This window comes from Chelonia mydas, chromosome 1 (assembly GCF_015237465.2).
Source record: "Chelonia mydas isolate rCheMyd1 chromosome 1, rCheMyd1.pri.v2, whole genome shotgun sequence".
NCBI lineage: Eukaryota > Metazoa > Chordata > Testudines > Cheloniidae > Chelonia > Chelonia mydas.
Genome location: NC_057849.1, coordinates 306825160 through 306847324, shown reverse-complemented (window position 1 = coordinate 306847324; position 22165 = coordinate 306825160). Strand labels below are relative to the sequence as shown.

The window sequence follows — 22165 nt, the reverse complement described above, 5'->3', positions numbered from 1 at the left end:
GATTTTATGTTTTGTGGGAAATTCTGTGATTTTGAGGTTTTTTCCATTCTGAAAAGGAATAAAGCCACAACATTTCTAAATGTATTGGAAAATAAAAGTCTGACAAAAAATAGTTCAGGTCGATCAAAGCACTTCATTCAGATTTTGACCTTTTTTTAAAAAAAAATTAATTTAATATAAAAAAAAGTAATTTTGAAACAAAATCAAAACAGTTCATTCTGAAAATGTCAAAACACTACATTTCAACATATTAAAAAGCTTCACTTCTGTTTTTTCTAAACAAAATTCTATTGAAATGGATGTGTTTTATGCAACTTTTCAATTTTGACAAAAATGGCATTTTTCATCAAAAAACCACTTCAGTGAAAAAAATGTCCAACCAGTTCTAGTGTTGTGTAGCCAACCTGCATCACATTTGGGCTGGGATTTTCAAAGGCTTCAGGGAATGGGAGTTCACTGGGAGTCGGAGGCCCTTAGGTTTCTTTGAAAATCCCAGACTCAAGCTACAAAGTCTAAATTCACATGTGAACAATTAAGTAAGTAAATAAATCCATTTATTCATGTCTGAATATCAATGACACCATAGCAGACCAATTACATAAATACAAAAACTCAAAAACACTTACTGGAATTCCATGCAACTGTGGCTTGTCTATTAAGCTGTGAAGTTCATTTTTCGAAGCTTCTACTTTTTCTAAATCTGCTGCATCCACCATGTAACTAAAATGGGAAAATTGTCACTTGTACTTTTATCCATTACACATAGAAAACATTATTAAAAATATCTGAAATGTGTCCAATGTACCCACTCCTCCCCCACTGAGCAGATGATTTTCAAAATATCAATTTTTTCCTATTTCAATTGGGAATAAAGAAAAAAAGAAAATTAAATACACGTTGTGGGAAGACAGAAATTTCTGGAAAATGTAAGTGACTGCAATACAAAGGATGCTGGATGTGCAAAATATACCATATACATGTGCCACGTCCTTTTACTGAATGACTTGTCAGATCCAAACATAGTTTAAAAAAAGATTTCTTTGGAGTAACCTTCTCAGTTGGCAGGAGATGGGCAGTATTACACTCCAAGCATAAGGAACCACCACCTACTAAACTATATCGGGCAAACGGATGTGAAGCATGTGCACCCGGCAAATACGTATGTGAGAGTCAAAATCTCCAGGAATAATTGAAGTGTAGGGAATAATCTTGCACAAGCGAGGGGACTGACTGGATAATTTAATAGATCTTCATCTAGGGCCTGATTTTTGGGCCTGGCCTTTTCATTAACATCAATGGGATTTGGATCAGGTTCCTAAATTCTACAAGTGTATATCCTTCTAATGCTCCAATGTTATTTCCAATAGACCATTTGAGAGAAATTTTCTCCCAACCTCCAAAATCTGGCCATCGGTTTAACTCACTGCATATGACCAAGAATGACTGGGTTAAGAAAATGATCCCACTTTTACACAAAAGATAGTGTTAGTGACCAAGTAGATTTTTCTTGTTGAATTTTAGTATGATTATGGATATGATTTTGTCACAGTAAAATTAGGCAACGTTCATGGAACAATTATGGTAAAAATGTACAAAATCAGAGTATGGTCACGGCAACAAAAATTGCCTAACAATTTAACAAAGTATTACAGTGTAATGTTAACGCAATAATTTTCATTTCCTTGTCAAAGTAAACTATTTTGAAATTATATATGCATTGTGTGCAATCAATTTTCAAACAAAAATAATGAAAACCTATATTACTAAAAAGAATCAGTTATTTTTGTTAAGTCCCTTGTACAAACTGTTGCAATTTTGGTATAAGAAGTTATTTTTTATGTGGTGTCTAATGACACCAAGCACATTTTTAATAGGATAAGGAGCATTTGGCATCAACATCGTTGACTGGTAATGCTAAGTATCGCAGGGCAACTGCTGACAGAGCTGGGAATCTGGCCATCATACTTCTTTAGAACTGGAAAACATCCTCTTTCCTCAATTCCTGAACTGCTCCACAGTAAGCCCAATCTTCTAAGTGCAGCAATTTTGTCTTCAAACAATGGTATATTTTCAAATTCTGTGCTTTCACAAACCTCAAGGTGTTTTGCTTGATTTGGCTCAAATACATGGCATGCACGAAGAAAGCGGCAGCAGATGGGTGACAGTGGGAGGTTGAGTCAGTGTCCATGTATGACACCTTTTTTTTTTTTGTTTGAGCTTTCCAAGAGTGCTGGTTTTGCTGCTGGGTGTTGGCAAGATTCAGAGCAGCTCTCTACCCACAATGCAGGGTCACACACTTAATTTTTGACTTCATGAGCATGAACTGTGAGCTCTTCATAAGCTGTAAGCATGTTCATGATTTGGGGTGCAAACTCTTTTAGAGCCTGGAGTTCTTCAATAAATGCTGCGGATTGGCAAGGATAACGATCTCCTGAAAACCTGAACTATTGCTATAACCATTCTCCTCTGTAAAAAATATGAAACATAATCCTCAGTGTGTCCAATCTGATAAAGGGCTGCATTGACCCAGCTGTTCCATATGGTTATTATGGGGGTTGGTAAGATGGAAGGACTTTGTGCTATTTCCATTAGAAACATGCAGAACTGGGCTTTTCTGGCAGGGCAGGCAGTGAAAGCATGTTTCACAGCCACAACTAATTCATTTACTTTCAAAAGTATCTTTCTCCTCAGATTGCCCAGAAGGTTAAGCAAATGTGCCATGCATGTAAGATATACAGCATTTAAAAACAAAGGTTTCAAACCTCAATCCCAAGCTTTTCCCATGTAGGTGGCATTATCGGTCACAAACTCAGTGATGGAATCAAACGGTATTGTGGATTTTTCAACAATTTCCCGTATTGCTTAGCTGACTATTTTTAAATCAACTACTTCCAAAACTTTACAGTGTAACAAAAAAACATCCAGCTTGCGTTCACCTGCATTATCACTGCTTGTGGGAATGGGACGGCAAGAATGTTAAGCACGCACCTTTCTTCAGCATTGGTAGTTTCATCTGCCACAATGCTAATTCATTCACAGGACTGCAACTTTTCTTTTAAATTCTTCAAAATGTCAGTCAAACATTTTGGGGAGGTAAAACTTTCTAAGTTGATCTGCACTTGGTATAATACCTACCTTGCTCTCTAAAAACCTTCTCACAGTTTTGGATTGTCGAGGGTATTCAGGGGCATATTTGCAGCAGAGAAGACTTCTGTTAACTAGAACACTACATTTCTCCTGTAAAGTTGCTCTTCGGTCTTGGTATTAAACAGCTTTCTGCTTTTTTTTTAAATTTCTATCTTCATCCATTTGTAATGCCTCTCATTGCGCTTATGAGTTGCACTTCCAATATACTTATCACAGGTTTCAGAGTAACAGCCGTGTTAGTCTGTATTCGCAAAAAGAAAAGGAGTACTTGTGGCACCTTAGAGACTAACTAACTTATTTGAGCATAAGCTTTCGTGAGCTACAGCTCACTTCATCGGATGCATACTGTGGAAAGCACAGAAGATCTTTTTATACACACAAACCATGAAAAAAATGGGTGTTTACCACTACAAAAGGTTTTCTCTCCCCCCACCCCGCTCTCCTGCTGGTAATAGCTTATCTAAAGTGATCACTCTCCTTACAATGTGTATGATAATCAAGGTGGGCCATTTCCAGCACAAATCCAGGGTTTAACAAGAACGTCTGGGGGGAGGGGGGGGGTAGGAAAAAACAAGGGGAAATAGGTTACCTTGCATAATGACTTAGCCACTCCCAGTCTCTATTCAAGCCTAAGTTAATTGTATCCAATTTGCAAATGAATTCCAATTCAACAGTCTCTCGCTGGAGTCTGGTTTTGAAGTTTTTCTGTTGTAATATCGCAACTTTCATGTCTGTAATCGCGTGACCAGAGAGATTGAAGTGTTCTCCGACTGGTTTATGAATGTTATAATTCTTGACATCTGATTTGTGTCCATTTATTCTTTTACGTAGAGACTGTCCAGTTTGACCAATGTACATAGCAGAGGGGCATTGCTGGCACATGATGGCATATATCACATTGGTGGATGTGCAGGGGAACGAGCCTCTGATAGTGTGGCTGATGTGATTAGGCCCTGTGATGGTGTCCCCTGAATAGATATGTGGGCACAGTTGGCAACGGGCTTTGTTGCAAGGATACGTTCCTGGGTTAGTGGTTCTGTTGTGTGGTATGTGGTTGCTGGTGAGTATTCGCTTCAGGTTGGGGGGCTGTCTGTAGGCAAGGACTGGCCTGTCTCCCAAGATTTGTGAGAGTGTTGGGTCATCCTTCAGGATAGGTTGTAGATCCTTAATAATGCGTTGGAGGGGTTTTAGTTGGGGGCTGAAGGTGACGGCTAGTGGCGTTCTGTTATTTTCTTTGTTAGGCCTGTCCTGTAGTAGGTGACTTCTGGGAACTCTTCTGGCTCTATCAATCTGTTTCTTCACTTCCGCAGGTGGGTATTGTAGTTGTAAGAATGCTTGATAGAGATCTTGTAGGTGTTTGTCTCTGTCTGAGGGGTTAGCAAATGCGGTTATATCACAGAGTTTGGCTGTAGACAATGGATCGTGTGGTGTGGTCAGGGTGAAAGCTGGAGGCATGTAGGTAGGAATAGCGGTCAGTAGGTTTCCGGTATAGGGTGGTGTTTATGTGCCCATCGTTTATTAGCACTGTAGTGTCCAGGAAGTGGATCTCTTGTGTGGACTGGACCAGGCTGAGGTTGATGGTGGGATGGAAATTGTTGAAATCGTGGTGGAATTCCTCAAGTGCTTCTTTTCCATGGGTCCAGATGATGAAGATGTCATCAATATAGCGCAAGTAGAGTAGGGGCATTAGGGGACGAGAGCTGAGGAAGCGTTGTTCTAAGTCAGCCATACAAATGTTGGCATACTGTGGGGCCATGCGGGTACCCATAGCAGTGCCGCTGATTTGAAGGTATACATTGTCCCCAATCTACAACACACACTTTGCTTCCCTACAAAAGAAAAAGGACACTAAACTTTCTGAACTACTATATGCCACAAGGGGCCACAGCAATGGTTCCCTCAACCCACCCAGCAATATTGTTAACCTATCCAACTATACTCTTAGCCCAGCAGAAGCAGCTGTCCTATCTCGGGGCCTCTCCTTCTGCCCCCCCACCCCCACGAACATGATACAGTTCTGTGGTGACCTAGAATCCTATTTTCGACGTCTCCGACTCAAGGAATATTTCCAGCACACCTCTGAACAACATACTAATCCACAGAGACCTCCCTACCAACACTACAAAAAGAAGGATTCTAGGTGGACTCCTCCTGAAGGTCGAGACAGCAGACTGGACTTCTACATAGAGTGCTTCCGCTGACATGCACGGGCTGAAATTGTGGAAAAGCAGCATCACTTGCCCCACAACCTCAGTCGTGCAGAACACAATGCCATCCACAGCCTCAGAAACAACTCTGACATCATAATCAAAAAGGCTGACAAAGGAGGTGCTGTTGTCATCATGAATAGGTCGGAATATGAACAAGAGGCTGCTAGACAGCTCTCCAACACCACTTTCTACAAGCCATTACCCTCTGATCCCACTGAGAGTTACCAAAAGAAACTACAGCATTTGCTCAAGAAACTCCCTGAAAAAGCACAAGATCAAATCCACACAGACACACCCCTGGAACTGCAACCTGGGATATTCTATCTACTACCCAAGATCCATAAACCTGGAAATCCTGGGCGCCCCATCATCTCAGGCATTGGCACCTTGACAGCAGGATTGTCTGGCTATGTAGATTCCCTTCTCAGGCCCTACGCGACCAGCACTCCCAGCTACCTTCGAGACACCACTGACTTCCTGAGGAAACTACAATCCATCGGTGATCTTCCTGATAACACCATCCTGGCCACTATGGATGCAGAAGCCCTCTACACCAACATTCCACACAAAGATGGACTACGAGCCGTCAAGAACACTATCCCCGATAATGTCACGGCTAACCTGGTGGCTGAACTTTGTGACTTTGTCCTTACCCATAACTATTTTACATCTGGGGACAATGTATACCTTCAACTCAGTGGCACTGCTATGGGTACCCGCATGGCCCCACAGTATGCCAACATTTGTATGGCTGACTTAGAACAACGCTTCCTCAGCTCTCGTCCCCTAATGCCCCTACTCTACTTGCGCTATATTGATGACATCTTCATCATCTGGACCCATGGAAAAGAAGCACTTGAGGAATTCCACCACGATTTCAACAATTTCTATCCCACCATCAACCTCAGCCTGGTCCAGTCCACACAAGAGATCCACTTCCTGGACACTACAGTGCTAATAAACGATGGGCACATAAACACCACCCTATACCGGAAACCTACTGACCGCTATTCCTACCTACATGCCTCCAGCTTTCACCCTGACCACACCACACGATCCATTGTCTACAGCCAAACTCTGCGATACAACCGCATTTGCTAACCCCTCAGACAGAGACAAACACCTACAAGATCTCTATCAAGCATTCTTACAACTACAATACCCACCTGCGGAAGTGAAGAAACAGATTGATAGAGCCAGAAGAGTTCCCAGAAGTCACCTACTACAGGACAGGCCTAACAAAGAAAATAACAGAACGCCACTAGCCGTCACCTTCAGCCCCCAACTAAAACCCCTCCAACGCATTATTAAGGATCTACAACCTATCCTGAAGGATGACCCAACACTCTCACAAATCTTGGGAGACAGGCCAGTCCTTGCCTACAGACAGCCCCCCAACCTGAAGCGAATACTCACCAGCAACCACATACCACACAACAGAACCACTAACCCAGGAACGTATCCTTGCAACAAAGCCCGTTGCCAACTGTGCCCACATATCTATTCAGGGGACACCATCACAGGGCCTAATCACATCAGCCACACTATCAGAGGCTCGTTCACCTGCACATCCACCAATGTGATATATGCCATCATGTGCCAGCAATGCCCCTCTGCTATGTACATTGGTCAAACTGGACAGTCTCTACGTAAAAGAATAAATGGACACAAATCAGATATCAAGAATTATAACATTCATAAACCAGTCGGAGAACACTTCAATCTCTCCGGTCACGCGATTACAGACATGAAAGTTGCGATATTACAACAGAAAAACTTCAAAATCAGACTCCAGCGAGAGACTGTTGAATTGGAATTCATTTGCAAATTGGATACAATTAACTTAGGCTTGAATAGAGACTGGGAGTGGCTAAGACATTATGCAAGGTAACCTATTTCCCCTTGTTTTTTCCTCCCCCCAGACGTTCTTGTTAAACCCTGGATTTGTGCTGGAAATGGCCCACCTTGATTATCAAACACATTGTAAGGAGAGTGATCACTTTAGATAAGCTATTACCAGCAGGAGAGTGGGTTTGGGGGGGGGGGGTGGGGGGGGTGGGGAGAAAACCTGGATTTGTGCTGGAAATGGCCCAACTTGATTATCATACACATTGTAAGGAGAGTGATCACTTTAGATAAGCTATTACCAGCAGGAGAGCGGGGTGGGGGGAGAGAAAACCTTTTGTAGTGGTAAACACCCATTTTTTCATGGTTTGTGTGTATAAAAAGATCTTCTGTACTTTCCACAGTATGCATCCGATGAAGTGAGCTGTAGCTCACGAAAGCTTATTCTCAAATAAATTGGTTAGTCTCTAAGGTGCCACAAGTACTCCTTTTCTTTATACTTATCACAGCCAGCCTTTCTCATAAAATCAACAGGTACATTGCATGACATACAAAATAACTTTCCTCCACTTTCACGGAATGTACTGCTCTGGTTACTGCTTAGCGCTTAATTTTGCTACTTTGCTAATTTTTTTTTGTTTGCTGTTGTTCTCCTAGTCTAATTTCAAATTAATCGCTATAACCCCTTCTTTTACAAGATGCATGACTCTTACTTGTGAAATTCAATGAAGGCCACATGATGTAACATTCTTAGTTACTGTTGCTGGAAGACTGCACTCACCACCACTCACTTTGTTTACAGTCAAACAAATGTTAGTAAGTTTACTTTGGTTTTTTTTCCATATGCTTCTAGTTCTTACAAGTAAAAAAATTAAACAGTTTTACAGGGATGGAATGGTGCATTTTAAGGCATTCTCGCAGCGTCAAACTGAAACAAATGGCAAAATTCACCGATTCTATGACAGTAGTGACCTCTGTAACATAATCGTATCCACAAGTATGGTTAATTCTTCTATTTTTGGGGCCAGAGACTAAATGTTGAAAAAAGCTACTCCATGTTTTAAAGCTTTTTTTGTTTTAAGGTTTAAAGCACTGTCTACCAAGTTAAATTCAACATATAACCATGATGGAAAGCAGGCAGTCACACAAAAGAGGTAAATGATTGAGAAATATCTGTAGGTGGAGGGGACTGAAAGTGGAAGTTGGCAATATTACAAAAAATATTTAAATCATTGATTTGTAAAGAGATACATGAAGAAGCTTACACAACTGCATTGACTCCTCTGCAATAGCGCTCCCACATGCTTCGAAACCTTGGCTGTCCCCCAATGTCCCATACCTGGAGGGGAAAAAAGGCTTCCGATGTTATTCTGAATATACCGTTAGCATGAACAGAGATTTAGAAATTAGAACAGAAGTCTTAAGTTAAATTTTAATGTCTATAAAGATGAAGTTGTTCAATCACATTAACAACGTTATGTGTGAGGGTAAGGAGACTGGAAGAAAGGATGCATTAGCCCTCCAATGACATGAAGTACAGACAGTAAAAAGCTGGGTGGGGAGGAGAATGAGCCAGTGTAATGATGGACTAATCTGGCTACCTCTATTATCTCAATAGCTTTCACATTTGATCATTGACGAGGCTTTTAAAGATATGAGGTCAAGACAATCGGAAGAAGAAAGAAAATGATAGTCAATTGCAAAGCTGGAGAACCACTCAGTGATGAGACATATGACTAATCAGTTCACCACATGAAAAGAAAAGCTCAAATATACATACATTCTACTTAAAAGAGTTTAATAGGTTGAAAATAATCACCCAGGCCACAATCCTGCGAACACTTATGCACATGCTTAACCGTAAGCATGTGAGTAGCCCCACTGACTTCAATGGAAGCAAAGGCTACTGGAGTTCTTTGAGATGTTTTGTCATTATGGGTGCTCCGTGTCAGGGGTGTGCACCCATGAACCTCTGATCATAGATTTTGGTAGCAATGTCTGAGTGGTCCATCCCCTGTACAGTCTCATGTCCCAATCTGAGGGTATAGCGGGGACAGCAGACCCGATGACACTTGAATCCCTTCTCCAAGATGAAATCCTGCCAGACTCTGAAGCAGATGGGAAGGAGGGTGGGTAGTGGAGCATCCATAGGGACAAAACAGCTCAAAGAACTCCAGTTACTGTACAAGTAAGTAACCTCTCCTTCTTCTTTGAGTAGTTGTCCCTATGGGTACTCCACTTCAGGTGATTCTCAAGCAGTGTCCAAACTATGGGGACAGGTGCTGAGGAGTTCAATCTAGTACAGATTGAAGAACAGCCATTTGAAAGACTGCATCTGCCCTGGAAGCATACACAATAGTGTAGTGCTGCAAAAAGATGTGAATGGATGCCAAGGTGGCAGCTTTATCATAGTCTGCGATGGGAGTGTTCTTAAACAGGGCGATAGAGGTGGGCTGCACCCTGGTGAATGGGCAGCCATCCTAGAAGGAGCATCACACGCCAGAGATTTTTTAGCATGACATTATGCAAACTGAGATCCATTTTGATAGTCTTTGGGTGGAAACAGGGGTTGCCTTCATTGTGTCCATGAAAGAGACAAAAAGCTTAAGAGAGGCCTTAAAGGGCATATTTCTTTGTAGGTAGACCATGAGAGCTCCAAAGCGTGAAGACTAACTTCTTTCCTAGAGTTGTGAGGTTTAGAGTAGAAGACTTACAATTGAATGTCTTGGTTAATACGGAAGCCAGAGGAGATCTTTGCCAGGAAATGAGGATGGGGGCATAGTCACTTTGTCCTGGTAAAATACCACATAGGATGGATCCTCCACAAGGGCTCCTAATCCACTACTCTCTTATGAGCAAGGAGGTTTTGAAAGAGAAACAGAGGAGTGAATGTCTTTATGGGTTTTAGCATGGTCTCCTTAAGACACTGAGAATGAGATTAAGGTCCCAAGGCACCACAGGGTCTCTGATGTGTGGGAAGAAGTTGGTGAAGCCCTTAATGAACCTAGACATCATGGGATACACAAACACTGAAACCTCATCAACAGATAGGTGAAAAGCTATAATAGCTGCTAGGTGGACTTTGATGGAGCTGAGTGACAAACCTGAGGTTTTTAAACTCAGCAGGTAGTCAAATATGTGACTGAGACGTGACTTGGAAGGAGACAATGCCTGCTGGTTTGTCCAGGAGTGGAACTGCTTCCATTTTTGCATGTAAGTCTCTCTCATGGACAGTTTCCTATTATTCAACAGTATGTTCCATACTTTGAAAGATCAATCCATTTCTATGCCCAAGAACCTCCAGGAGACAGGCCTCAAGATGTAGTATGGGGATATTGTGGTGGCTCAGTCTCCCTGATCCCAGAGTCATTAGGTCTGCTGTTAGAAGTCCGAGAAGAGGTGGCCATAATGACAGACGAATCAGGTCTGAGAACCGTATCTACCTTGCCCAAGCTGGTGCTATGAAGATGATCTCAAATTTCTTGTTTTATCTTGTTCAAGACTTGAAGAAGCAACAGTGTGGGGGGACAAGCATAGAGCAAAATTTGTGGCAAAGAGATGAGGAAAGCATCTCCACTAGAGCAGTGCTCCACTCCCCCTCCCCCGAATCGTGGTTGGGAGCCAGGGCCGGGAGCCAGGGCTGGGGCCACATCCAGGAGTGCAACCAAGGCTGGGACCAGAAACCAAGGCCGTGGATGGGTGGTACTCCCTTCCTGCTCCCCATGGGGGCTGACCTGGGTCCCACCACATACCCTTAATATTTCTATGCACCCCCTAGGGAGTGTGCTCCACAGGTTGGGGACCACTGTATTAGGGAACCGTGGCTGTGTCCTCCCCTTGAGCAAAATTTGTGGCACTTTGCAAAGAGGTCTATCTCCAGGAATCCCCCAAGTGAAGAATATTTCCTATAGGATTGGATTGTTTGGCTCCAATTCGTGATCCTAGCAAAATGTGTTTGTTATGGTTCTGCAGACCTGATCGACATCTCAGCAGTATACCTACTTGGTGATTTATGCACCAGTTCCACAATTTTATTGCCTGGTGGTTTATGTAATACATGGCCACTCTGTTGTCTGTCATGATCCTGACTAACTTGCCCTCCATTATGTGTAATAAGTGGCTGCATGAACAATGAACTGATGTGTATGGCAGATTCCTGAAAAGTCCATCTGCCCTGAGCCATAGGGTCCTGGAGGTGAGTCCCTCAGCCTAACAGGGAGATATCTGTGGTTATAATCCTTATTGGGGTAGGATGTGAGAGTGGGACAAACTCTGTAAGGACTCTTGCACCCACTCGGACAAGTTGTATTTGTTCAGTATGTAGACAGTCCTGAACCAGGCTGGAAGACATCAGGAATGCAGTCTGGCATGAGGTGTTACGAATGTACAGGTTGCCATACAACCCAGTAATTGCAGCCACGTACTCGCTATGGCTTGGGGGCTCAGCTGGAGCCTGGAGATCAGGTTGGACATAGTGATGAACCTGTCCATAGGTAAGCAAGCCCTGGCAATCATGGAATCCACAGTGGCCCGATGAACTCAATGCACTGAATGGGTATCAGAGTGGATTTCTCCATGCTAAGCCTCAGCACCAGTGAGTAGAAAAGGGCATGGGCCTTGTTGGTTGTGGACTGAACCTCAAGGAATGACCAACCATTGAAGAGTCACTCATCTGGACTGGGGAAGACCATTATACCCAATTGTAGTTAGGCTGCCACTACTGAGAAGACCTTCATAAAGACTCTTTTGGGCAAGTTGAGAAGCAAAAAGGAAGCACTCACCACTGACAGTGCTCATTGCCAATAGACTGCAAGAAGGGTTTGTGAGTTGGATGCACCACTATGTGAAAATATGAATCCTGAAGGTGGAGGGCCACAAACCAGTCCCATGGGTCAAACAATGGTATTATTGTTGGTAGGGTACTGTCCTGAACCTCTGCTTTTGGATGAATGTGTTCAAAGCTCTGAGATCCAGGATTGGTCTCCATCCTCCTCTATTTTTGAGTTCCAGAAGGTATCTGGAGTAGATTATTTTCCCAATGAAGGAAGGGGAACTGGTTTGATAACCCCCAGGAGCAGATGGGACTCTTTTTTCTACCTTATGTGGGGTAGAAAAAGGGTAATTTTAAATTTTTGGATGACAAGTAATTTTATTTTAAAAATTAGTAAAGATATTTTAGTCCTGAGAAACAAGAAATGCTAGGTCAGCTTTTATTGTTTCTCTTAAAGCCAACTCAGTGGGGTGACTCCCACTACTTAGTCACAGGAGTTCTTTTACATACCTTAGAGGACACAGTGATCAAGACTAAGCAAAATAATCACAATTATTAATCATGGCTATTATTATTAAAGAAAAGGAAAATAAAACATTAAACAAAATAGCAGAAATGACAGAATACAAGCAATAAACTGGTGACTTCAGTTACAATCTCTTATGTATGTCTGTGGACAGCTTTAACACCATTGACTTTCTGAGGAAACTACAATCCAACGGTGATCTTCCTGAAAACACCATCCTAGCCACTATGGATGCAGAAGCCCTCTACGCCAACATTACACACAAAGATGGACTACAAGCCGTCAGGAACAGTATCCCCAATAATGTCACGGCAAATCTGGTGGCTGAACTTTCTCACTTTGTCCTCACCCATAACTATTTCACATTTGGGGACAATGTACACCTTCAAATCAGCAGCACTGCTATGGGTACCTGCATGGCCCCACAATATGCCAACATTTTTATGGCTGACTTAGAACAACGCTTCCTCAGCTCTCATCCCCTAATGCCCCTACTCTACTTGTGCTACACTGATGACATCTTCATCATCTGGACCCATGGAAAAAAAGCCCTTGAGGAATTCCACCATGATTTCAATTTCCATCCCACCATCAACCTCAGCCTGGACCAGTCCACACAAGAGATCCACTTCCTGAACACTATGGTGCAAGTAAGCAACCGTCACTTAAACACCACCCTATACCGGAAACCTACTGACCGCTATGCCTACCTACATGCCTCCAGCTTTCATCCAGACCACACTACACGATCCATTGTCTTCAGCCAAGCTCTATGATACAACCGCATTTGCTCCAACCCCTCAGACAGAGGCAAACACCTACAAGATCTCTATCAAGCATTCTTACAACTACAATGACCACCCGCTGAAATGAAGAAACAGATTGACAAGAGCCAGAAGAGTATGCAGAAGTTACCTACTACAGGACAGGCCCAACAAAGAAAATAACAGAATGCCACTAGCCATCACCTTCAGCCCCCAACTAAAACCTCTCCAACGCATCATCAAGGATCTCACCCACCCACTCCTGCGAAAAACCTCTCACCTATGTCCGAGCTACTGAAGTATTCAAATCGTGGTTTAAAGACTTCAAGGAGCAGAGAATCCTCCAGCAAGTGACCCGTGCCCCATGCTACAGAGGAAGGCGAAAAACCTCCAGGGCCTCTTCCAATCTGCCCTGGAGGAAAATTCCTTCCCGACCCAAATATGGCCATTAGCTAAACCCTGAACATATAGGCAAGATTCACCAGCCAGATACCCAGGAAAGAATTTTCTGTAGTAACTCAGATCCCACCCCATCTAACATCCCATCACAGGCCATTTGGCCTATTTACCATGAATATTTAAAGATCAATTAATTACCAAAATCACGTTATCCCATCATACCATCTCCTCCATAAACTTATCAAGTTTAATCTTAAAGCCAGATGGATCTTTTGCCCCCACTGCTTCCCTTGGAAGGCTATTCCAAAAGTTCACTCCTCTGATGGTTAGAAACGTTCGTCTAATTTCAAGTCTAAACTTCCCAATGACCAGTTTATATCCATTTGTTCTTGTGTCCACATTGGTACTGAGCTTAAATAACTCCCTGTTAACCAATTCCTTATCCACCTTTCAATTTTCATATTGATCCCCATCTTTTCCAATTTAACTAATAATTCCCCATGTGGCACGGTATCAAATGCCTTACTGAAATCTAGGTAAATTAGATCCACTGCATTTCCTTTGTCTAAAAAATCTGTTACTTTCTCAACGAAGGAGATCAGGTGGGTTTGGCACGATCTACCTTCTGTAAAACCATGTTGTATTTTGCCCCATTTACCATTGACCTCAATGTCCTTAACTACTTTCTCCTTCAAATTTTTTTTTTAAGACCTTGCATACTACAGATGTCTAACTAACAGGCCTGCAGTTACCTGGATCACTTTTTTTTTCCTTTCTTACAAATAGGAACTATGTTAGCAATTCTCCAATCATACGGTACAAACCCTGAGTTTACAGATTCATTACAAATTCTTGCTAATGGGTCTGCAATTTCATGTGCCAATTCCTTTAATATTCTTGGATGAAGATTATCTGGGCTCCCCGATTTAGTCCCATTAAACTGTTCGAGTTTCGCTTCTTCCTCAGATATGGTATCCTCATTCCCATTTGTCATGCTCCCATTATCCCTAAGATCCTCTTTAGCCTTATTAAAGACTGAGGCAAAGTATTTGTTTAGATATTGGGCCATGCCTAGATTATCCTTGACCTCCGCTACATCCTCAGTGTTTAGCGGTCCCACTTCTTCTTTCTTTCTTTTCTTATTTATATGGCTATAGAACCTTTTACTATTGGTTTTAATTCCCTTTGCAAGGTCCAACTCTACTTGACTTTTAGCCTGTCTCACTTTATCCCTACATGTTCTGACCTCAATAAGGTAGCTTTCCTTGCTGATCCCTCCCATCTTCCACTCCCTGTATGCTTTCTGCTTTTTCTTAATCACCTCTCTGAGATGCTTGCTCATCCAGGTTGGTCTACAACTCCTGCCTATGAATTTTTTCCCCTTTCTTGGGATGCAGGCTTCTGATAGCTTCTGCAGCTTTGATTCAAAGTAATCCCAGGCCTCCTCTGCCTTTAGATCCGTAAGTTCTTCAGTCCAATCCACTTCCCTAACTAATTTCCTTAATTTTTGAAAGTCAGCCCTTTTGAAATCAAAAACCCTAGTTGCAGATTTATTTTTGTTAATCCTTCCGTTCAGTTTGAACTGAATTAGCTCATGATCACTTGAACCAAGATTGTCCCCTACAACCATTTCTTCTATGAGGTCCTCACTACTCACCAAAACCAAATCTAAAATGGCATCCCCTCTAGTCGGTTCAGCAACTACTTGCTGAAGGAATCCATCAGCTATCGCATCTAGGAAAATCTGAGCCCTATTATTATTACTAGCACTAGTCCTCCAGTCTATATCTGGGAAGTTAAAGTCTCCCATGATCAGGCAGTTTCCATTAGTATTTACTTCATTAAAAACATTAAAGAGGGCTCTATCCATATCCAAATTAGATCCCGGCGGTCTATAGCACACCCCAAGTACTATCCCAGGGGAGGCTCCAGTAGTTTTCTTCCTCAATGTAATTTTTGCCCAGATGGACTCTGTCTTACCCATTCAATTGCTGTAGCTTGGAGTAAAAATGAGAATCTGAGATACAAAGATATCAGTTCCACCCTATCCAGTGATACAGTATACCTGATCTATGAAATATTTCTTCAGATATATGAGCATTAGTCTAATCAGCAGAATCATCCTGAAACACTGGAAAGATAAGTTATCTCCAACTGAGTATGAATCAGTTTTCTCAGTAAACCTGTTGGCAGTCCATTGGAGAATGGCACACAGGATGCAAAATGGTACGAATGTATTTGATAGGATTTGGAAAACATTTAATCTATAACTGGAGACACTGACGTTATCGCTAATAGGGAAAGAAAACAGACAAAATTGATTAACTAGAAAAATGGGTAGTGTATGAACTGCCATCTGTACCCCTTTACCTATCCAAATAAAAATGATTAGGTAACTATTGTTCATACTAGTACCATCCTTCTTATGCTTATTTATCATTTTACAGAGCCCACAACTGTGGTAGGTACTCCGTAGAAAACACAGGCCTCTGCCCCAAACAGCTCACAATTCAAATGACAGATGTGACAGACAAATGAGGATATAACATACACCAGGAAGAGGAAAAGGGAGGAAAGACATGGGTTAAAGATACATGCTTAGATGGTGACTCAAGACATACATTCGACTTGGTCATAGAAATGTATTCTTGTGCATGCCCTGTATGCGGAGTACATAACTCATTTTTGCATCACAGTATTCAGTGTATAGGGCAGTGGTCCCCAGTTTTTTTCAGTCATGCCTTCCCTTACCTGTAATGGAACCTGTTCATGTCTCTCTCCCTCCCCACCACCGTAGCTGCAGCTGGGAGTGGGGCTAGAGTTGTGGTCGGGAGCTGGGGCCACACTTGGGAGCGGGGCCTTGGGTTGGAGGCTAGGGCCCAGGAGCCAAGGCTCGGGCTCGGGCCTGAGCTGGGGCTGGAGCAGACCTGGTGACAGTGCAGGGATGGGTGGCACTCCTGCCGAGCACCCCCACCCCCCAAACGTTCCCCTGTGCCCCCCTAGGGGGATCCGTCCCACAATTTGGGGACCGCTGATACAGGGAAAACATATGTGTTGGGTTTATACTGGTAAAGGAGGGAAGCCATGACTGAATAGCACAAGATACAACTCACTATAAAAATCAGACTGTCTAGATCGGGGGTTCTCAACCCTTTTTTTTTTTCTTTTTTTTCCTTTCTTTCTGAGGCCCCCCCAACAAGCTATAAAAACTCCATGGCCCACCTGTGCCACAACAACTGGTTTTCTGCATATAAAAGCTAGGGCCGGCGTTAGGGGGTAGCAAGCAGGGCAACTGCCTGTGTCCCCATGCCACAGGGGCCCCCACAAAGCTACATTGCTCAGGCTTCGGCCCCAGGTGGCGGGACTCAGGGACCTGGGCTTCAGCCCCATGCGGTGGGGCTTCAGTTTTCTGCCCTGGGCCCCAGTGAGTCTAATGCTGGCCCTGCTGACAGGCCCCACTGAAACCTTCTCAAGGCCCCCTAGGAGGCCCCGGACCCATGGTTGAGAACCACTGCGCTAGGTGATATTAAATGTTGATTAGACTTTAAATTGTTACTGCAGTCTTCTTTGATCCCTCATGACTAGAATGGCCACATTTTATAGGCAATATTATCCCAAGTTGACCAGCACAGCTGAAGAACTGGAAAATGCCCTGGAGTATGCCCAAAATGAATACTACTCCTGGGAGAATTCTGCACCAAAAAATTAAAAATCCTGCAACAAAAACTTAAAAATTCAGTGCACAAGATTTTAAAATTCTGCATATTGTATTTGTAAAAATAACACAATATAATCACACCAGTTTCAATTATTTTTGGTCATTTATTTCAAAATACCCGTCAGCAAGTATGTCTGTAACAATGCAGACAACAAAAAAGATTCAGAAAATGTTTTTTGAAAAACAGATTCCTTAGTAGGCATATTAATATAGAACTCTGAGTAACGATTCATTTAAACTACAATAGAGAACCATATTTCCCGCATTCCCCAGAATCAGTGCAAAGTCTGGGGAGAGTTGGGGTGACAGAGGAGTGAGAGGGAAATAACTGCTGGGAAGAAGCTTAGGCGTGAACTTGGAGGGTTGCTGGGTATGGGTGGGAAAAGTATGGAACAGGTTTTTGGGGGTGGGTGGGGAGGGACTGTTAGGGAGCTTCCCCCATGCAGACCCTGGCTGACCCCTAGCCTCTCCCATTCAATCAGGCATAAGTGTCCCTCCACTCCCACTCAGACACCCACTCTCCCCATCCCAAAGTGGCTCTGCATCCCCGCCCCATGTGGCCCTGTGCCTCCACTCCCATTCAGCCCCTGCCCCAGTCTGTCCTCCCCCACTAGCCCTTATGAACCCATCTGACCTCCCAGAAGCCTGACACTGTCTCCCCAAAGCCCATCTCCCGACCTGGCCCTACAGGCGCTGTGAGGAAGGTTCTGCAGACTCTCTCCCCCCTAGCTGGCTGGGAACAGCTGCTGTGTTCTATTGCCACAGTGCCCGCTGGTGGGCAAAAGGTGGAACTGCAGCAATTTTTCAGCAACAGCTTTTTTTTGTGCAAAAATTAAAAGTACGCATGGCTTATTAATTATGCACAGGTGCAGAATTCCCCCAGGAGTAGAATAAGGAAGAAGATTCTTTGCTAGGTGGATGCATTGCTAAAGGGGATATTTAAATCACATTAAGCAGATGTTGTTCAGACTAAATCTCAGAGGCAGATCATATTCCCCACAGAAATTTATAAATAAATAGTTTCATTCATTCCTGTTTCTGTGGAGTAATAATTCTTAGCATATAAGAAGTGTTTCATATTCTGAGAGGGCTGTCCAGTACAAACACTAGTTAATGTTTTAATTAGCAAGTTAGGATAATCAGTATGCTTTAAATTCACCATTCCTTTTAGTGTCCTTACACTGATCTGTTAAATCAAATTCTTCAAAAACAGGAATCCCTCTTGTCCAATTTCCATACTTTATCTGGGCGTAAAACTCTTTCTTAAAATTCCAGCTATCAGACTGAATAACAGGTTTAAGGGGAAAATCTTTCCCTTTTGTGCACAGGAAAGTTTTAGCAAGGGAGCAGGAATGCAGTTGGAGGCAGGCTTAAGAGTGTGGAAAGCTGTAGGTGGATTAGGGACTCAATACACTGGTGGTTTTTTGATAAGCGTTTATTGTGGAAAGATTTGACCGGTAATAGAAAGTTGCAGGAGGGAAAAGGGTATTTTTTTTCTTATGCTGTTCTTTCAATGTCTGCCTCCATACAACCACATTTATTTCTACTCAGAAGGTTATCTTTGCAACCAGACAGCGTTTAAACAAAAAAAAACTTTTCAGAAGTAAAAACAGTAAATCTTGTAGAAACAGAGATGGGAACCAAACTCCACAGGGAGAGACTAAATCCTTGAACAATGCAGAGATTACACAGATTTCTAGTGTGCTGCTCACAGGACAACATACACCAGCAATTTCTGACAACATTATACTGTACACTGACAAGTAGGGAGGAATAAGATGCTTCTACAGAGGTCCTAGGCACACCTATAATATTTAATGCCAATTCCCAAAGTCACAATATAAAGGCAGTAATTATCAGTAACTGTCCATCTAGCACAGTGGGAATAGCACTCAGGAAATACTCAACTTCACTGTCAAGGAAATGGGAAAAAGCAGTTAAATTAAAGTAACAATAGAAATTTCCTTCAAATCATGTCTGTGGATAGGTATATAGGGTATCTAATAAGAGATGCCTTCTTTTAGTACTAGCCAAATTAGCTGCTGTGGAAGATACACTCCCCTGCTCGATGCAAATGATGTGCCAGATGTACTTCTTAATGGTCTATCATCTCACCTTTTGCAGTGTAGATTCCTTTTATGACTAGCTCTGTATACATTGAAAACAGTATTTCACATGACAACATTTCCACCAGGCAATACATCAGAGAACACTATGTTCTTTGAAATAATTCCTGGCCCTTTGAAGAACCCTGCCGTCAATCTTCTGTAGGTGGATGAAGCCCTAACTTTATGACATTTTTCCAGTTAGGTAACAAGATAAGCAATATTGTGTTACTTCTGAGAGAAACAAGATTAATTTTCCCAGACACACACTTTATGCACTATATTTTTAAAATTTAATCATGATACTCTTCTCTAATGATCAAATGGAAACACATTTAGGGCCTGAGTCTCAAAAACAGCTGAGCATACAAAGCTCCTGAAAAAAAAGGCCAAGAGTACATTAACAGAAAGCGGTATTACTCAGTGTCAATGCAGATCTTAGTGCATCATCATGGACATGTATGGTGGCCAGAAAAAGGGCATGCTGCCAGAATTTTCAAAAACTGGACTTTTCAGAGGGGACAAAAGGAAACTCTATTGCCATTAAACAAAATTGACATTAATGGTGCCTCAACCCACATTGATTTGGGGTGACAATGCATACCCACTTTTGCCATGGCTCATGAAACTGCTCCTAGATTATATAAACCCAGTGAGATGCCGATTCAGTTAATAAAATAAAAATTTCAGAAGCGCCAAAAGTTCATTTAAAAAAAAGAAATCTGCAGAACCATTTCAAAATTTCATTTCATTTAGAAGTGTCGATTTGGACATTCAAAACATTTCATTTCAACTCGAACAAAAATTTGTTGCATTTTCATTTCAGGGGGAAAAAAAACAAAAAAACCACCCATCAGTTTCGGTTCAAAAGGAACCTATCCATCCCCCATCTCTTCCCCTGCTCCTCCCCTGCAAATTTGGCCACCCTAAACCAAAAAATGTGTTATTCGCTCAGCTTTATTTGGGAGACTGAAAGCAGGACAGGAAGGGCTGTTGGCCTACAGAGATGGGTCAGTAATTAATGTAGTGATTATCAATTTGTCTGCTGAGTTTTGAATAATGTATATTAAAGCAAAGATGAGGTCTTTATTATTAAACAACAGTGAAAAGGCAGCAGGACTCACAGCACTATATACTCCATGGGAACGAGAAGTTGTTGCAGCAGTAGTTAAGCAGTCAGAGGAGGAGGGCTGGCAATGCCAGCTTGAGCTATCCTGGACAGTTCACAACTAGAGCCCTGTGCTGATACCAATTTATATCCGCAAATGTGGATATAAATTGGTATCCGTGGAACTGCAGGGCTCTCCCAGGAACCACAGCAGTGAAAGGAGCCGAACATGGAGCCAGCGCCCCAAGTCAGCAGCTCTGCTGGCACGGCTGTACCACCTCTAGCCCCGTCCCTGCCCCTGCCCTTCTATGCAGCTGTCTGCATCTCCTGTCTGGGGGCGTGTGCACCGCTTGAACACAAGAGCGTGACCAGGGACAGCTGCCAGTGAGCCTGGTGCCTGTCCCAGTGGGCTGTGCTGGAGGCACTGCCGGCACGGGCTGCTGGCTCCTGGGAGTGGCAGCCCCACATTCTGCTCCTTTCACCGCTGTGGTTCCTGGGAAAGCCCTGCGGTTCTGCAGATACCGATTTCTATCCAAGGATATCTGCATTCACGGGTATAAATTTCTACCCACGCAGGGCTCTATTCACAACTTTTTCCACATGCCCACAGTTGCTCCCCCCCATTCAGGTCTGGGGTCTACCGAGTAGTTCTCCCGCTCCTGCCTCTGGGGCCGAACTCAGGATTTACTCACTCTCTGTCCCCCCCACCCATAGCCTAGTTCAGCAGGGCAAAGAGGCCCGAGACAGTTGAGATTGAACCTCCACCCAATTCTTCTCTGAAATTCATCCGTTGTGTGCCTCCCCCTCCAACAGTTCAGTTCTCAGTCTTTAGTCCAGTGGTTCTCTATCAGGGGTACACATACCTCTGGGGGCAGGTACACAGAGGTCTTTCAGGGGGTACATCAACTCATCTAGATATTCGCCTACTTTTACAACAAGCTATATAAAAAGCACTAGTGAAGCCAGAACAAACTAAAATTTCATAAAATGACTTGTTTATACTGCTCTATATACTATACACTCAAATATAAGTACAATATTTATATTCTAATTGATTTTATAATTATACGGTAAAAATGAGAAAGCAAACAATTTTTCAGTAATAGTGTGCTGTGACACTTTTGTATTTTTATGTCTGATTTTGTAAGCAAGTAGTTTTTAAGTGAGGTGACACTTGGGGGTACGCAAAACTCCTGCAAGGGATACAGTAGTCTGGAAAGGTTGAGAGCCACTGTGCCCCAGTGGCTATTAGTCTATTCTGTGCCCCAGTTCCATCAATTACATTCTCTCCCTAAATCCCATATTTCTCTGTTCCATAACCCCAAGACCAAACACTACATTCTGATGGCCCAAGCCCTAGCTGTTCATCCACAAAATTCCTCATTATATAGGATAGGAATCAGGAAGGGGGGGTGGGGGGCACTTCTGGTCACCCTGTCTCTCCTTCTCAAATTCCTCCTTTGCTTTGTTCCCCCCTATTCCATCCACCCACTTCTACCTAGTCCAGTACTGACTACCCCTGAGCTGAAAAGTCATGACAGAACAACAAAAACAAAAAAAAAATCATGAGAT

The 22165-nt window shown here is 42.8% G+C and overlaps 1 protein-coding gene across 2 annotated transcripts in view; it reads right to left on the bottom strand.

Annotated features, from left to right (window-relative positions):
- Positions 1–22165, bottom strand: part of LOC102931926 (ADP-ribosylation factor-like protein 8B) — a 52296-nt gene that overhangs the window by 7320 nt on the left and 22811 nt on the right. For both annotated transcript variants that reach the window (XM_037888989.2, XM_037888990.2), the window contains exons 3-4: positions 8468–8541; positions 627–720 (exon numbers count right to left, since the gene is read on the bottom strand). In XM_037888989.2, coding sequence (XP_037744917.1) covers positions 627–720; positions 8468–8541 — 168 coding nt within the window. The remainder of the gene's footprint in view (positions 1–626; positions 721–8467; positions 8542–22165) is intronic.